Raw genomic sequence first — 18,649 nt, forward strand, 5'->3', positions numbered from 1 at the left:
ATTTACTTTCTGATATTGTTATTTAGTGGTAAGTTTGGCTGATGACAATGTTATGCAATCAAGCCTGAACAACTTAGAGATGTCAGGAGCCTTGATAAGCAGGAGAGGAGGTTTCTGTGGGGGAGGTGAGCTGCAGACACCCTCCCTCCATACCGGGCAGCAAGCAAAGCCAGGGCTTTGGGCCAAGGTGCCAGGCATCCTCGGCTCTTCTCAGCTCCCTGGCCACACAGGGTTCACTGGCTGAGTGGAGTGGTTGGCCCTGGAGTTACTCAAGTTCAGGGAATAGTCTTTCAGCAAGTGCTGTTACCACAAGATGATTCATGCGACTGTTCACATTTTCAGATATAAATGAATGTGCTGCGAATACCCACACGTGCAGCCTCCATGCCAATTGCCTCAATACCCAAGGATCCTTCAAGTACAAGTGCAAGCGGGGGTATAAAGGCAGCGGACTGCAGTGCGCCCGTAAGTACACTTGGTCACCACATCTTCGCTCTTCTCTATAAAGCATTTGCTCCTTGTCTCCTTCCTCCCTTCCTTCTCTCTGCTCCTTCCCCTCTGGTGTGTTGGGAGCAGAAGGGGAGCAGGATGCCTGCATATAGTGTTTGGAAACTTAACTCTGCCTCCGACTGGTCTTCTCAGCTAATCAGACCACACCTCCTGTTCTCACAGAAGTTGTAGGCGCTGCAATTAAAGCACCACAAGGATTCTGAAGGTTCTTCTGCTCACGACATGTTTTCAAATACTGAAAATAAAATTTGAGGACGATGACACTGAGCAAATGTATCAGTCAGGACAGGCTCGGTTATGGGGCAATACCAAACATTCCTGAAGAGTCAGTGGCTTAGAACCGGAGAAGGTTTTTAACCATGTGAGTCAGGACTTTTTTCAGAACGTATAACTGAAAAAAAAGTACAATGAAGTGAACCTCCCTTTGTCATCCTCCTCAAGCCTCTATTCACTTTTTTTTTTTTTTTAAAGTAGAGTCAAGTCTCATGGTTTTGGCTGATGAATTCTTTAATGCTCAGCTGGTAAACTCTGAAACAGTCAATGAAAACATCACTGCTGTCAGAAGCTGCACCAATAATCACAGTTTCTTTTGCCACTTGTGCTATACCCAGAGAGAGTTGTCAGGGAGTTTCTTGTCCACATTGTCACTTAGGAATGCAGGCTGACAGAGGTCCCACTGTCTTATGGTACCATGGTGTCAATCCGAGGCTGAGGGTTCAACACAGCAGTTAAAGAAGTGTGGACAATCATGATTAAGCTTGGAAGCAGGGGAAGAAATATATCTAATTCTGTCACGCTTCCTGAAAGAGAAGAAAACTAGAAATCATGGTGAGCACCCGGAATATCTTCCAAGACCAGCCAGCAAAGATTACAGGTTGGTCACGTGCATGACCAACCGTGTCCCACTCTGTTTAGTCACCTGGGCTTATCCTTTGATCATGTCCCTTTTAGCATTGGCTCATTGTGTGCCAAGACTTATTGGCCACCCTGACTCTACTCTCTCATAGATGCCTTAGGAGCATAGCCACATATTCCAATAAATATGGCTGTAAGTCGTCCCTTGACCTGTATCCCATCCTCTACCCCCACCTGGCTGTTACTCCTGATGACGACAGAGCTGAACTCAGTGATGGCAAAAATAAACAGCCCACACACCATGATGGACTCTGAGCACCACACTCATAAAAGATTCATCATACCCCAGCAGCACTGGATGAAATGATGTACACAAGAGTATAAGCAATGAAGATGAAGTATAAGCAATGAAGAAATCACATTCTGTGAAGAACTGCCAAAAGAACTGGGCAGCATTTAACCTGGAAGAAAAAAAAAAAAAAGGTGTGGAAAAGCAGACACAGTGCCTGTCAATATTTTGAGGAATGTAAAGTAAAAAAGCCAACTCACTGGAAAAGACCCTGATTCTGGGAAAGATTAGAGGCAGGAGGAGAAGGGGACGACAGAGAATGCGGTGGATAGATGGCATCCCCGACTCAATGGACATGAGTTTGAGCAAACTCCAGGAGTTGGTGATGGAAGCGAGGCCTGGTGTGCTGCAGTCCATGGGGTCACAAGGAGTCGGACATGACTGAGCGACTGAACAACAACAAAAGTAAAAGTGCTTTCCCATAGCCGAAGTAGGCCAAGGGCGGGACTGCATTCTCTCTGACAAATTTCCCCATCAGGGATCTCAGAGTGAAGAGAACCTGTGGAGTGGGGACCATGGCCTCCAGGAGGGCCCCCGCTTTGGTTAGAGATGGGATTCAGCAACTCCTCGGTCTCCAGTAGCTTGTTGCTGTGGTTTCCATCCCTCTGTGTAGACGTGCCCATGGTGTCCTTCTGGAACTTTATTCAAAGAAAGGCTGAGAGACTGGCTTCCTGTGCAGGGATGTGCATGGGTAGGTGGGATGGCGGGAAAGATGCCATAATTTTGAAAGACCTGCAGAGAAGGGATGGAATCAGTAAACCTTCCACACAGTATCAGTGGTCAAGGGCTCCCTCACGCCACCAACTTTGCACATGTCCATTCTGGCCTCGCTGGTCTCAGGTCGTCTGGTCGACAGCCCAGCTTAGGGCTAGGAAGGCCTGAATTTGAATCTGAGCTGTACCCCGTGCTGCCTGTGGTCTTTGGCCAGGTGCTTCACCTCTCTAAACTCAGTGTCTTTCTATCTGAAATGGGCCCCGTGGTGGCCCTTTAGCGAGTCCTCAGAAGGGGCCAGGCCACCATCCCTTGGAGACCCCTGACTCCAGTGAGGTGGGGGACAGTTCTGTGCATGTCCCAAGCCCCAGTGCAGTGGACTCTGCCTGCATTTTGGCCTTGCGCCTTCCTCCCAGAGCTAAAGCCCCAAATTCTCACCCCCAAGGATAGTCAGTCCTCAAGCCGTGGGGGCCGAGGATCTACACCTCAATCCCCTAGCCTCCCCCGTGCAGCGGGACAGCTCTGAGGTGGGTTCTGTGCTGGTTCCCAGATGTCCCTCGACACCCACAGTGATTACCTGTCCATCGAGGCACCATTTTCAACTCTCCTCCCTTCCTGTCTCGCTGTCCCTCTTACCCCTCTTCTACCTTCTGGAATCACCTGTTAAGTAAACCACCTGCATCCAAATCCTTATCTTGGGTTATGTTTGGGGGCCCCCACATTCCTCCCAATACTTCTCTCATAGGTTCATTGAGACTTTAATGAGGTTGTATAGACAGAGAGCTTAGTTCAGCTGGACACATAGTAGATGCTCAATAAAATTAGCTCTGGCTCAGACTGTTATTAGCACAGTTTCAATCATATTCATTAAGGTCTAGCTCCTCCTGACTCTGAAATCCTGTAAAAGTAAATGAAGAAAAATGCTGTGCATAGAGAAAAAAGAAGCACTGGAAAAACACTTGTGTCAGTAAGGGAGCAACTCAACTCACCTCCACGTACTCATCCCTGTCCCCAGACCAAAGAATCACAGAGATTAGGAAGAACTGGCCAAAACAGACCTGGAGTGCTCTTCCTTCTTAATCACTGGCTCCCTCTTGAAACCACAGTGTGTCACCAACGTCCAAATGAAGGCACTGTTTGTAAGCGAGCAAGTGGGTAGCTGTTTGCAACCCGTGTTTTGTTATTGTAGCCCAGTGTTTAGAGATTTTAAATCCCCCATCAACCCAAACAGTTTTTTAATTTTAGTTTGTGTACAGTGTTGTATTAGTTGCAGGTGTACAGCAAAGTGACTCAGATATATATGTGTCTATATATATATATATATATATATATATATAGTAGTGAGTGTATGTTAATCCCAGCCTCCTAATTTATCCACCCCTCCACTTTTCCCCTTTGATAACCATAGATTTGTTTTTGAAATATGTGAGTCTGTTTCTATTTTGTAAATAAGGTCATTTGTATCACTTTTTAAAATTAGATTCCATGTATAAGTACTATCATATGAAATTTGTCTTCCCCTACCTGACTGACTTCACTTAGTATGATCATCTCTTGGTCCATCCATGTTGCTGCCAATGGCATTGCTGTGTTCTTTTTTGTGGCTGAGTAGTTTTCCATTGTATATATGTGCCACCTCTTCTTTATGCATCCCTCTGTTGATGGGCATTAAGTTGTTTTCAGGTTTTGGCTGTTGTAAATAGTGCAATGAGCTTAGCACTGCATGTATATTTTTGAATTACAGTTTTCTCTGGATATATGCCCAGGAGTGGGATTGTTGGATCATATGGTAGTTCTGTTTTAAGTTCTTAAAGTACTCTCCATACTGTTCTCCACAGTGGCTATATCAATTTACATTGCCACCAAAGTAAAGTATAAAGTATACTCCAAAAATATAGGAGGCTTCCCTTTCCTCCATACCCTCTCCAGCATTTACTGTTTGTGGACTTTTTGATGATGGCCATTCTGACTGGTATGAGGTGATACCTCGTTGTAGTTTTCATTGCATTTCTGTGATAATTAGTGATGCTGAGCATCTTCTCATGTGGTTTTTGGCCATCTGTATGTCTTCGTTGAAGAAATGTCCATTTTTCTGGTTGGCTTGTTTTTTTTTTGACATAGAGTTGCATCAGCGGTTTGTTAATGAGCTGTTTGTTATTTTGGTCAACTTAACATTTCTTATACTAAGAAAACTTTTTTTTCTTTGGTCACCCAACTCTAAGCTTATTTAGGGGAACAGTTTAAAATAAATTTTTCTTGATTCTTCAAAACCTCAAACTTATCACAATGTTCTGTTTGATATCTGAAAACTCATTAATTTTGTTGCTATCCATTCTGCAGCAGAATCATTTCTCTAGTCTTTTGCCAAAATGTTTATTTACAGAAGAAAACTATCTTCAGGTCACTCACTATGTTATTTTCTCAGTCATTTCCATTCTGCTTTGATTGATTCTCTGTAAAATAAACAGCCATGTCTCTTTTCAAAATTGATCTTAACATCTTAACACACATTGCTTAAAGCATGGCCAAAATCCATCCTTACATGCAAAGAAAAGTTATAGAAAATTGAGAGAATCACATCTAATCAGTGTTCAGCATTATAAAATGCTGTGTTGTAAAATACATTTGTATCTGTGTGAACTGCTTGTATATAATAATAAAGTAGCTTTTATTATGAGTGTATTGTTTTTGAAAAAGTCCAGACCCTAGATGGCAGTACAGAAGAGGAGTTAGTCAATTATCCTTATGCCCCATCTGTATCCAAAGAACAATGTGACCTAAATGTGGATGTGTGTATTCTTTTACTGCTCTTATACGTATGTGTATGTATTAGTCTCTCAGTCATATCTAACTCTTTGCAACCCCATGGACGGTAGCCCACCAGGCTCCTCTGTCCATGGAATTCTCCAGACAAGAATACTGGAGTGGGTAGCCATTCTCTTCTCTAGGGGATCTTCCCAACCCAGGGATCAAACCTGGGTCTGCTACATTGTAGGCAGATTCATCTGAGCCACCAGGGAATATGTGGGTATTAATAATGCACCATTAGATAATGTGGTCTTAGTTTGACAGCAGCTAATACATCATTCTAAGGAAATCAAAACTCTAGTACTACCCAGCTTGGTTAGTAACAGTCAATTTAAGAAAGGACACTGTGTCATTTAGTTACCAAGAGCATGGCTTCTGGAATCAAATTGCCTTGGCTTGATTGCTGGCTCCCTAGCCTACTGCCTATGGTCTGAGAGCAAACTAGCCTTTCAGGATCTCAGTTTCTCTCTTCAAAATAGTGTGTGCATGCATGCTAAATCGCTTCAGTCATATCAGACTCTTTGCGACACTATGGACTATAGCCTGCCAGGCTCTTCCGTCCATGGGATTCTCCAGGCAACTGGAGTGGGTTGTCATGCTCTTCTCCAGGGGATCTTCCCAGCCCAGGGATTGAACCTGTGTCTTTTATGTCTCCTGGGAAGCCCATAATAGTATCTGACCCTTAATACTGTTTTGGCTACTACATGAAATAATCCATACATAATAAATAAGCATCCATGTGTAGGGCTTGACTCCAGCCCAGAATGTATTAAATGCTCTATAACCATGCACTCATAGGAGGTGTAATAGTGACAATGGCTTCTTTACCAAAATTCAATCATGGTTCCCATTGGAAAGCAGCTTCTTTAGTCATTGAACATATGCTTTAATCATTAGGAGTTCACATTTTACAGAGCATATTCAAGAATATAGGTGTGAATACAACGAGGCCATTCCAATACTTTTTCCTTCAGTAATAACATAAGCAGAAGAGGTATGATCTGGAAAAGAATTTAACTTAGTAGAAGATTTTCGATATTCTGGTGATGAATTCTAAAAATAATAGTAGACACAGGCCCAATATATGTTGGCCACTGATCTTAGTAATTGACATGTATTCACCCATTTTAACCTTATAAATGCCCTCTTTTTAACCTAGCATTTTTTTAAAGTCAACTTGTCATTTATTTATTTATTTGGCTGTGTCAGATCTTAGTTGCAGCATACAGAATCTTTCATTGCAGAACACGGAGTCTCTAGTTGTGGCATGTGGGCTTAGTTGCTCCATAGCATGTGGGAATCTTAGTTCCCCGACCAGGGATTTGTGCTATATAGTAGGGTCCTTATTGATTATTTTACATATAGTAGTGGTGTGTATCTGTTAATCCCAAACTCCTATTTTATCTCTCCTTCCCTTTCCCCTTTAGTAATCATAAATTTGCTTTCTATGCCTGTCAGTCTATTACAAAGATGCATTTTTAAAAAGAATTTAATTTAGTGGTGAGAAATACGAAATGAATGTAAAACTAAATATAGATGCCTCTCTATAAATAACCAATAAGTAAAATCATTTAGCTTTTGATACTAGTTGGTTGAGGTGAAGAAATTCAACGATACGTATACACTGAATCAAAAGTCAAAAATTTGTAGGTCACAAATGACTCATTGTAGGCAATGTACGTATGGTTCAACATAGTGCTAGCTATAATTTTTTAACATCACATTTAAACAAATTACAGGGCTCCCTGGGCAACAGCAGCTTTGACAAATACCAATGTGAAAGCGGAAATATTAGAGGATTCTGGAAATTTCATCACGTCGTGATCTGTAACCCAGCTTGGTAGGAGCAGGTATTTCATCATCATAGTTTATGAAGCAAAATGAAGGTTTGTCTTTGAACAATTAAGGGAGTTAAGATTCCGCTGTAACCATTGGAACCACTTAAAACAGATGCAAATGCAGTTCTTTCTAAAATATCAGATGATTGAGCCTCATATGTGTTGATTCCGGAAGCATTCATTGACTGCACTTTGACGTTTTTTAAATGCTCTGTTTTTGTGAGAGATCTGATTATTGGTCAATGTGGAACTTCTCTTTTAATGTTGGTTTTAGTTATCCCCGAGAATTCTGTGAAAGAACTCCTTAGAGCACCTGGTACCATCAAGGACAGAATTAAGAAGTTGCTTGCTCACAAGAATAGCATGAGAAAGAAGGTAAAAATGAAAAACATCACAGAACCCAGAGGGACGCCCACCACAAAGGTTGACTCGGAGCCCTTCAGCTCTGAAGAGAGCATTTCCAGAGATGGGAACCCTCACGGAGAAAAGAATAGGAATGAAAACAGAAAGAAAGAGAGGCTGGAGGATGAGAAAAGAGATGAGAACCATGTGGAGCAGGAACAAAGCCTTCATGGAGATGTGTTTTGTGAGTATCAAGTATGACTTTTGTTAATTTATGCATCTTATGAAAAGTGAATTGTAGTTTTCCCTGGCAAATGACAGGAAAGAGGAAGATGCCGTAACTAAAACAGTGAAGTGAAGTGTGACAGTTAGTCGCTCAGTCGTGTCCAGCTCTTTACCACCCCATGGACTGCAGTCCGCCAGGCTCCTCTGCCCATGGAATGAGTAGCCAATCCCTACTCCAGGGAATCTTCCCAACCCAGGGATCGAACCCTGGTCTCCTGCGTTGCAGGTAGATTCTTTACTGTCTGAGCCACCAGGGAAGCCTATGTAAGATAGGGTCAGCTTTAAATCTGAAGAAGCAAGGTTCTCTATACGGTCTGGAAACTAACATCTTCTGCAGATACAAAATCACATTTGCTGCTGTGGGATGCACAGAAGGTCAGCCCTTTCAATTTACCTGGGAGGTGTCCTATTTGATGCAGCCCCTCCTGCTCCTGACCAAGGAAGCCTGCTTGTCCTTCCAGCTCAGTCATCTGGCTGCCCAGCTGTGGGTGCAGCACACTCCTAAACCCCAGAGAGATCCCGCCCACCCAGGTAGATCTGCTAAACTCTACCTTTTTCCTTCTTGAAGGCACTTTTTACAGACACACTCAGTGAAAGGAGAATGTCAGAGTTGTGTGGTTATAATTTTAAAAGGTAAAATAGAGGAACACTATATATAGAGCTTAAGCTTCCGTTTTCTACATGAGCCACAGAATCACCATTGTCACCGGTGACTGTACAGAGCCATCATCAGCCTCGGCCCCTGCAGGGGGATTTCCATGTTGACCCAGCCTGGGACTTTCCCTTCCATTCTCACCAGGCATCTGTTGCTCCCTCTCTATTTTGCCTTGTCTGTGCTCGCCCCATTGTTATTGTTATTGTTGTTCACTTGCTCAGTAGTGTCCAACTCTTTGTGACCCCATGGCCTGCAGCATGCCAGGCTTCCCTGTCCTACATCTCCTGGAGCCTTCTCAAACTCATGTCCATTGACTCAGTGATACCACCCAACTGTTTCATCCTCTGTTGTCCCCTTCTCATTCTGCCTTCAATCTTTCCCAGCATAAAGGTCTTTTCTAAGGAGTCAGTTCTTCCCATCAGGTGGCCAAAGTATTGGAGCTTCAGCTTCAGCATCAATCCTTCCAATGACTATTCAGGATTGATTTCCTTTAGGATTGACTGGTTTGATTTCCTTGTGGACCAAGGGACTCAAGAATCTGCTCCAACACCACAGCTTGAAAGCATCCGTTCTTCAGTGCTCAGCCTTCTTTATGGTCCAACTCTTAGATCTATATATAACTACTGGAAAAACCATAGTTTTGACTATATGGATCTTTGTCAGCAAAGTCATGTCTCAGCTTTTTAATATGCTGTGTTTAGGTTAGTTAGGTGATGCCTAATGGGGTCCACTGGGGGCACCTTTCAAAAAAGATGTTCTAGATGTGGAAACTGGCACCAATATGAATGCTTTGGAAATGTTAGGGAAACACTGCTGTAACATAATCTGTAAGTAGAACACAGCTGTCCCTTAGTATCCCCGGGGGATTGGTCCCAGGCACCCCCACAGACACAAAATCCATGAATGCTCAAGTTTTATATAAAATGGTGCAATATTCATATATAACCTAAACACATCCTCCCCTATACTTTAAGTAGTGTCTAGATTACTTAAAAGACCTAAAACAATGTAAATGCTGTGTGAATGGTTTCCTGGTATGCAAGGCAAATTCAAGTTTTGCTCTTTGGAAATTTCTGGATTTAAAAAAAAATATATATTCAACCTGTCATTGGTTGAATCTGTAAATGTGAAGCCCATGGTTACGAATGGCCAGCTATATATGATAAGCCATATATGATAAACCCTCTTTGTTCATTGATTCATACCTTCTTAGTATGTGGGGCTTTAGGGATTTTTTTTTTTTTTTTTTTTTTACTGATCAAGTGTTCATTGTTAGCTCCTAAGGGGAATGAAGCGAGTGAAGTTGATCTGGTTCTGGTCCAAAGAAAAACTACATCATCCCATCTGAAACACAAAGGTGAGTAACATATATTAGGAGTGAGTATATTTTAGGAGTAATAGCACTCATAAAGAATATTGAAGAATGGAAGCAAGCATTACCTGGCATCTTTTAATTTTAGAATTTAGACAGAAATAAAATATCTTTTCTGGAATAGGGGAAAATAAGGGTTAAGAAGAAAGGAAAGTGAGAGAAGAGGCCATGTGTTTGTACTGGCTTAAGATAAATGTAGATGGACAGCCTGGATTCCAATCTAGTTTAGGAGTCAGGTCTAGTTCCAGCCCTCAGTGTCTGGGGGACTTGGTCAAATCACTTGTGACTCTCAGTTTTACTTTCTTAAAAATGGTCATGATTGTAGAATTTTTGTGGCAGCCACATCAAATGATGTAATGTACGTGAAAATGCTTTGCAAATCATTAATGCATCAACAACAAGTTGCTGCCCTTTATCTCTTTAGCTTTTCCCCTTTCTTTGCCCTTCCTTTATTCCTTAGTATAAACTGCAAAAGCCCCCCATTCCAAGCCAGAGTCTGGGATTCATTACAAATCAGAAACCTCTCAGTCTTCCCTCTTTTTCCCGGTGGTAATTTCTGGCACCTACATCACAGGTCAAGACTTTTTCTGTAAAGGGCCAGAGGCTGAATATTTCAGGCTTTGTGAACCGTACACTCTCTGTTGCATCTGTCAGTTCTATCACTGCAGCTCAAAAGCAGCCACAGTCAATATGTAAATGAATAGGCTTGCTGTGTTTCAATAAAACTTTATTTGCAAGAACAAGCAGTGGGCCAGGATGTTAGTTTGCTGACCCCAATCTACATAAAAGTAACTGGAGGCACTGGGTCAAAGGTTGTTCTAGCTGACCCTGTAGTCCACGCAGTTGTTAGGATTTGTTAAATGAACATTTGTTAGATGGAGCCCCTGGGTGCCAGATGGTTCAACAAAAGACCACAAAATAAATTGAAATAGACAAGTTTATTATCCAGGTCTTGGGGAACGACATGGCATGGCCTCCAGGGGCCCTAGAGGGAAGTCCAGGCAGAACATGGGGCACACGCCTCTCTGAGGGTCCATGTGTGTGTAGTGCTTTGGGCTTGTTGGGCTAAGGTTGCATTGATGGATTCCAATGAAAACATTGGGGTGTTAGTAAGCTTCAGGGGGGTCTTATCTAAGGCAGACACAAGGCCCTGGGAAGCAGGAGAGGGTTTCAATCACAGGGGACATTGGGAAAGTCATATGAGGAACTCACTTTTACAAGTGACTCCATGGGCTTGCACTTGCGTGAGGGCTAATGCCAGTTTAAGGCCCTCACAGATTGCAGGGCCAAACAAAATGGATACCAAGATGGCCATACTTAGCTAAACTTTTTTTAATTGAAATATATTTGATTGACAATGTTGTGTTAGTTTCTGCTGCACAGCAGAGTGATGCAGTTATACATTCATAGGTATATATTTATGTTTGCATTCTTTCCCATTATGGCTTGTCATAGGATATTGAATATAGTTCCCTGTGCTATGCAGTAGGACTTTGTTGTTTACCCATCCTATAGATAATAGTTTGCATCTTTTAGTCCCAAATTCCCTAAACTCTTGACAGCAACTGCAAACATGGCCACGCCTTCCAAAGCTCCCAATGGTAAAACATTTCCTAATCCGCTTAATGATGCTGAAATGCACCCTTTTTCTTAGTAGATTTAAATATCTCAGTTGACTGCACCTTTGACCATGGTGTCTGTGACTGGAAACAGGATATAGAAGATGATTTCGACTGGAATCCTGTGGACCAAGATAATGGTATGTAGTCTTCAGTGATCCATGTCTTGTGGTCTGGCCCTAGAATTAAAGGTATCCAATGATTCGAGCATAATTGTTCTCATGGCTTGTGAAGTCAGGGTTGTTTGTCACGTTTAGAAGCTTTTAGACCTTCCCAAGTCTCCCCTGATAAATGATTGACTTAGTCCATTTCCCACCCACCTACCCCGTAAAAGATTCTCCAGCAAACCTCTTCCATATTCACTCCTCTGCTGCTGAGACACAGATGTAGGGCTTTGTATGAGTTTTAAGAGTATTTGGGAAAAGGTAGAAAGAAGTTGTTTCTTTTCCCCAGTTTACCAGCTATGGTGCTCCGTGGTTGTCTTTTGAGTTTAGGAGGAAGGGGAAAGGAATCTGGAAAGGAAATATTAATATGACCTCTCCCTAACCCTGGAGTTTTAGGAGCGTCACCCCTCAGAGCACTGAAATCATAATAAGCAGCAGATCAGCACTCTGAACTCCTGGACTGGACTTGCCCACCTATTGCTGGAGGATTTCTTTCATTCCAATTAACCTTGAATTTTTCTCTGCTGACGCTCTGAGTTGCCTACTTTCCACTGTCTACTATTGATGGCCTCTAACTTCCTTTGAGGCAGAGCATTTGGACGGCAGATCCCATTTGGATCATAAATAGAATTTTGGTCATTTAAGGCTGACTCTGTAATTAGAAATAACTGTTATACTTTCAGGAAATCTGGTTCTTTACCCATCAAAGTGTTTCTTTGGAGAGGTATATGCCCAGCCCTCAGGTAAAAGATACTTCTAGATCCTTCCCTGACACTGATTCCTCCCTGAGAGCCTTCCTTGCAAGCCCTTACATGCAATCAGGAAACCTGGGTATCTCCTGACAAAAATTCCTTTAGAACGTGGGATTAAGGGAAAGGATAGAAGTTCCCTATTTACAAACACCTGATTTGCAAATAACCCTGAGGTTCACTCAACATGGGATGAATCAGCATTTTCAGAAGGCTGAAATCTCAAGGACAGATCAAAGTGGGCTTGAACTGGACTAAAAAGGAAAGCTACCACAGTGGGTCACAAAAGACTGTAGCTAGTAGAGCTGCTAGATAAAATGTAGGATGCCTCAATTTCAGATAATCAGCGCATGCTTTTTAGTATATCTCAGACATGTTGTTTATGTGAAATGCAAACTCCACAGGGCATTCTGTACTTTTATTCTCTGAATCTGGCAAATTTACTAACTGGGGAAGTAGACCAGACAGTCTCTGGGTCCAGTGAAAACTAAAGCAATGTCAATCTGGGCCCTGAGAATGTCTCTAGGAGTTGGACTACCAGAAAACTCCACCCACCCACCGTGTCTTTCTCCTGGCTTCTAGAGGAATATCTCCTTTCTGTCAACTTCTTCAAAGCCCACCCTATGAGAGTTTTTGTCCAAGTCCATCAAAGCCACAACCAGAAAGCTGCAGATGAGCAAACATCCACTACACTGGTTACAAAATTCTTGGGAAAAGGTTCTGAGAAACAGAAGGTAATCTGTGTTCCTGCCATCTTCAAACAGAACTTGGAGTGATACATTGCACATTGTGGCTCAGCTCCATGATACCGTTAGTACAAATTCATGTATGTTGTGATTTAAATACCACACTGTGGACCCACCTAACCAGCTAGCCATCGTACCTACAACTCAGTGGAGAAATGCATTCCAGGATCAAACAACCAAGGTGGAAAGTTCTGGAACACAAATTTTCTGTTAGCTGAAAATTATCTACAGTGATCAAAGATCATTAAGTTAGATTCTTACCCCATACCTACTACTACCAAGCTTTGTGAATGTGAGCAGATTCTTCAGTTTCTCTCTCAGTTTCCTTCTCTACAGAGCAAAGAATTTCAGCCCTAGGATTCTAAAATTCATGTTAGCATGAAAATTTTGTTCCTAAATATTTGAAATGAAAAGGACTTGAGCTTTCCCCGTAGGCACCTAGTGTTCATTTTTTAACAGCTATTTTATTCACTGTAGCCAAACCCTTTGCAATGGCCTCATTAACTGTGGGTATTTCTTCTCTTCCAGCTGTTGGCTACTATATGGCTGTTTCAGCCCTGACAGGTCAGAAGAAGGACATAGGCCGTTTGAAACTTCTCCTCCCCAACCTGCAACCCCACAGCAACTTCTGTTTGCTCTTTAATTACCGGCTGGCTGGAAACAAAGTAGGGAAGCTTAGAGTGTTTGTGAAAAATAGGAACAATGCTCTGGCTTGGGAGAAAACCAGGAGCATGGATGAACAGTGGAGGATGGGGAAAATTCAGCTGTATCACAGAATTGATACTCCCAAAAGCGTAAGTAGAAAACTATATAAAATGAGATATTTACATTCTTTTTCAGTGACTTAACAAACAAAGCAAAACACTTAACTGAAGTACCTAGGCCTTGGGGCTACAGAGATGAATAAGACTTTCCCCTCCACTTAAGAGCTTATATTCTGGAGTGAAATAGGCAAGGTATTTAACAGCACAACTAACGATATTACTTGTCAGATGCAGGCATATCATATTCTGTGGAAATGAAATGCTCATGTGTCAGGCTCCTCCCACCAACTTCCTTCCAAACCAGGCTCTAAATTCCTTACTACATAAAAGCACATCCTGCTCATTGACTTTATGCCCAGCACTTATCACAATGAATGGAAACTAGAAGGTCATTTTCCAAAATACTTATTTTATTCAAGTATAGTTAGTTTATAATGTTGTGTTCATTTCTGCTGTACAGGTGATTAAGTTCTACCTCTGTATACAGTAAGTCCCCTGCATATGAATGAGTTGTGTTCCTAGAATGCATTTGTAAGTCCAACAAATTTAGCCAAGGTACCCATCTAACTCAATTGGCTATATAGTACTGTACTGTAATAGGTTTATAATAGTTATCACACAAATAATACATTAAAAAACACAGAAAATAAAGAAAACATTTTAAATCTTAGTTTAGTTCACTTCAGTTCAGTCACTCACTCGTATCCGACTCTTTGCGACCCCATGAATCACAGCACGTCAGGCCTCCCTGTCCAACACCAACTCCCAGAGCGCACCCAAACTCATGTCCATTGAGTCGGTGATGCCATCCAACCATCTCATCCTCTGTCATCGCCTTCTCCTCCTGCCCCTAATCCCTCCCAGCATCAGAGTCTGTTCCAAAGAGTCAACTCTTTGCGTGACGTGGCCAAAGTACTGGAGTTTCAGCTTTAGCATCATTCCTTCCAAAGAAATCCCAGGGCTGATCTCCTTCAGAATGGACTGGTTGGATCTCCTTGCAGTCCAAGAGACTCTCAAGAGTCTTCTCCAACACCACAGTTCAAAAGAATCAATTCTTCAGCGCTCAGCTTTCTTCACAGTCCAACTCTCACATCCATACATGACTACTGGAAAAACCATAGCCTTTACTAGACGGACCTTTGTTGGCAAAGTAATGTCTATGCTTTTGAATATGCTATCTAGGTTGGTCATAACTTTCCTTCCAAGGAGTAAGCGTCTTTTAATTTCGTGGCTGCAGTCACCATCTGCAGTGATTTTGGAGCCCCAAAAAATAAAGTCTGACACTTTCCACTGTTTCCCCGTCTATTTCCCATGAAGTGATGGGACCAGTTGCCATAATCTTCATTTTCTGAATGTTGAGTTTTAAGCCAACTTTTTCACTCTCCTCTTTCACCTTCATCAAGAGGCTTTTTAGTTCCTCTTCACCTTCTGCCATAAGGGTGGTGTCATCTGAATGTCTGAGGTTATTGATAATTCTCCCGGAAATCTTGATTCCAGCTTGTGCTTATTCCAGCCCAGCATTTCTCATGATGTACTCTGCATAGATGTTAAATAAGCAGGGTGACAATATACAGCCTTGACGTATTCCTTTTCCTATTTGGAACGAGTCTGTTGTTCCATGTCCAGTTCTAACTGTTGCTTCCTGACCTGCATACAAATTTCTCAAGAGGCAGGTCAGGCATCTGAAGATGTTATTCCCATCTCTTGCAGAAGCAGAAGCAGAAGCAGAAGATATTAAGAAGAGGTGGCAAGAATACACAGAAGAACTGTACAAAAAAGATCTTCATGACCCAGATAATCACAATGGTATAATCACTGACCTAGAGCCAGATATCCTTTAATGTGAAGTCAAGTGGACCTTAGACAGCATCATTACGAACAAAGCTAGTTGAGGTGATGGAATTCCAGTGGAGCTATTTCAAATCCTGAAAGATGATGCTGTGAAAGTGCTGCACTCAATATGCCAGCAAATTTGGAAAACTCAGCAGTGGCCACAAGACTGGAAAAGGTCAGTTTTCATTCCAATCCCAAAGAAAGGCAATGCCAAAGAATGCTCAAACTACTGCCCAATTGCACTCATCTCACACGCTAGTAAACTAATGCTCAAAATTCTCCAAGCCAGGCTTCAGCAATATGTGACCCGTGAACTTCCAGATGTTCAGGCTGGTTTTAGAAAAGGCAGAGGAACCAGAGACCAAATTGCCAACATCCACTGGATCATCGAAAAAGCAAGAGAGTTCCAGAAAAACATCTATTTCTGCTTTATTTACTATGCCAAAGCCTTTGACTGTGTGGATCACAATAAACTGTGGAAAATGTTACAGTACAGTACCTCAGAAAGCACAGTAGTGCAGTACAACAGCTGGCACATTGGGGCTGGCATAAAGTGGACAGGCAAGAGGAGTTACTGATGGAGGAGGGAGAGGAGGTGGGAGATGGTAGAGCTGAAGGATTGTCAGCAATAGGAGACAGAGGACGAGCTGGAATGTCACTCACGCCTGACATGAATGGAACGTACGTTTGCATCTCTGAAAGCTAGAAACTTGAAGGCTCATATGTAGGGGACCTAACTATAATTCTTCTTAATCTTTTCCATTATGGTTTATCACAAGGTACTGAATAGAGTTCCCCATGCCCTATAGTAGGACCTTGCTGTTTATCCAGTCTCTAATAGTTTGCATCTGCTGTTGCTGCTGCTGCTGCTGCTGCTGCTAAGTCGCTTCAGTCATGTCCAACTCTGTACGACCCCATAGATGGCAGCCCACCAGGCCCCGCCATCCCTGGGATTCTCCAGGCAAGAACACTGGAGTGGGTTGCCATTTCCTCCTCCAATGCATCTGCTAATCCCAAATTCCCAATCCACCCTCCCCCACTCCACCTTGGTAACCGCAAGTCTGCTTTCTATGTCTGTGAGTCTGTTTCTGTTTTGTAGATAGGTTCACTTTTCTCATATCTTATTTTATTTATTTTTTGGCCCCAATGTGCCACATGCAGTATCTTAGTTCCCCAACTAGGGATCAAACCCATGCCCCCTGCATTGGGAGTGCAGAGTCTTAACCACTGGACTGCCAGGGAAGTCCACATTTGTGTCATATTTTAGATCCCACATGTGACTGGTATCATATGGTGTTGGTCTTTCTCTGTCTGACTTACTTCATTTACTGTGATATTCTCTAGGTCCATCCATGTTAGTTCCTGGACCAGGGATTGAACCTGGGCCCTGAGAGTGCAAGCTCCCAGTCCTAACCAAAAGACTTTTAGGGAATTCCCAGTTACTATCTTATATATGATAGTGTATGTATATTAATCCCAGTCTCCCAATTTATCCCTCCCTACCCCTGTCCCCTTTGGTAACCATGTTTGTTTTCTATGTCTGTGGCTCTGTTTTGTAAATACATTTATATGTACTATTTTTTCCCACTATTTTTTTTTACATTCCATATATAAATCATATCACATTTTTGTCTTTCTATGTCTTACTTCATTTAGTAGGACCAACTAGATCCATCCATATTGTTGCAAATGGCATTATTTCATTCTTTTTTATGGCTGACTAATATTCCATTACACCACACCTTCTTTTCCCTTCATCTGTGGATGGACATCTAGGTTGCTTCCATATCTTGGCTATTGTAAATAGCTCTGCAATGAACATTGGAATGCATCTGTCTTTTTGAATTACAGTTTTCTCAGCACCCAGGAGTGGGACTGGCCTATCATACAGTAGCTCTGTGTTTAGTTTTTTAAGGAACTACCATACAGATCTCCATAGTGGCTGTACCAATTTGCATTCCCACCAGTGGAGGAGGAGGGTTCACAACGATAATTAAATTTCTTCTAGCCTGGGTTTTGAGAAGAAAACAGTATTATTCCTTTAGTTTTGCTTTTTTTTTTCTTCTAAAAGGGAAGGAATTCCAAAATTTCCTCTTAAACTTTACTATTCTCAGCTTTCAGGGCTTTTCAGATTCTTTTAGGTGTTGCAGGAGCCCTGTTTTCTCCAATTGTAATTCAGTCAGTGTAGATACCAGGCATCTGGAAAATACATTACCATATATTCAATGTCAAAGCCTGTTTCTATGGAATAGGGGCATATGAATTGAATTCAGTTTAATAGCAATTAAATAGTGGGACTTTATCATTGCATTAAATACTTGCAAGTAATTTTTTATTCCCTCTCCATTATTAGATCATTTTTGAAGCTGAACGTGGCAAGGGCAAGACTGGAGAAATTGCAGTGGACGGTGTCTTTCAGGTCTCAGGCTTATGTTCAGATGGCCTTTGACCTGTGGATGGTTGAATGCTACTGTTATCTTTTATATCTTTATATTTGGCTTTTACGTCAGTTTTCTGTTTTTTGACAATATATCATAGGTCACCCCCCTACATTTTAGAAATTGTGGTGTTCAAATAGACTCATTATTGTAAGATACCTTTCTTGTATATGATATACTGATATTTGCTTTAAATATAGTACCATTGTATCTTCTCATTCATTTCTGAGTCTATAAAACTTGGATGCATCAGTTCAGCCCTCCCCACCCCAGTACATGTGATGTGTCTACATGACTTGGTGAACCACTTTATGTAACATTTCTAGAATTACCCAAAAAAAAAAAAAAGCAACACAGAGAAATGTTTAACTATTTGATTTTTATGGCACTTCTTGGAAACTATAACATCATGCTGCTGCTGCTGCCACGTCGCTTCAGTCATATCCGAGTCTGTGCAACCCCATAGATGGCAGCCCACCAGGCTCCCCCATCCCTGGGATTCTCCAGGCAAGAACACTGGAGTGGGTTGCCATTTCCTTCTCCAATGCATGAAAGTGAAAAATGAAAGTGAAGTCGCTCAGTGGTGTCTGACTCTTATGACCCCATGGACT

The 18,649-nt window shown here is 42.0% G+C and overlaps 1 protein-coding gene across 1 annotated transcript in view; it reads left to right on the plus strand.

Annotated features, from left to right (window-relative positions):
• Positions 1-18,181, plus strand: part of LOC113887771 (epidermal growth factor-like protein 6) — a 28,694-nt gene extending 10,513 nt beyond the window's left edge. Inside the window, 6 exon segments of the mRNA XM_027534987.1 lie at positions 343-465; positions 7,346-7,657; positions 9,630-9,710; positions 11,383-11,484; positions 13,532-13,797; positions 17,954-18,181. Of these exon segments, the coding sequence (XP_027390788.1) occupies positions 343-465; positions 7,346-7,657; positions 9,630-9,710; positions 11,383-11,484; positions 13,532-13,797; positions 17,954-18,049 (980 nt within the window). The 3' untranslated portion in view covers positions 18,050-18,181.
• The last annotated feature ends 468 nt before the right edge of the window (positions 18,182-18,649 follow it).

This window comes from Bos indicus x Bos taurus, chromosome X (assembly GCF_003369695.1).
Source record: "Bos indicus x Bos taurus breed Angus x Brahman F1 hybrid chromosome X, Bos_hybrid_MaternalHap_v2.0, whole genome shotgun sequence".
Taxonomy (NCBI): domain Eukaryota; kingdom Metazoa; phylum Chordata; class Mammalia; order Artiodactyla; family Bovidae; genus Bos; species Bos indicus x Bos taurus.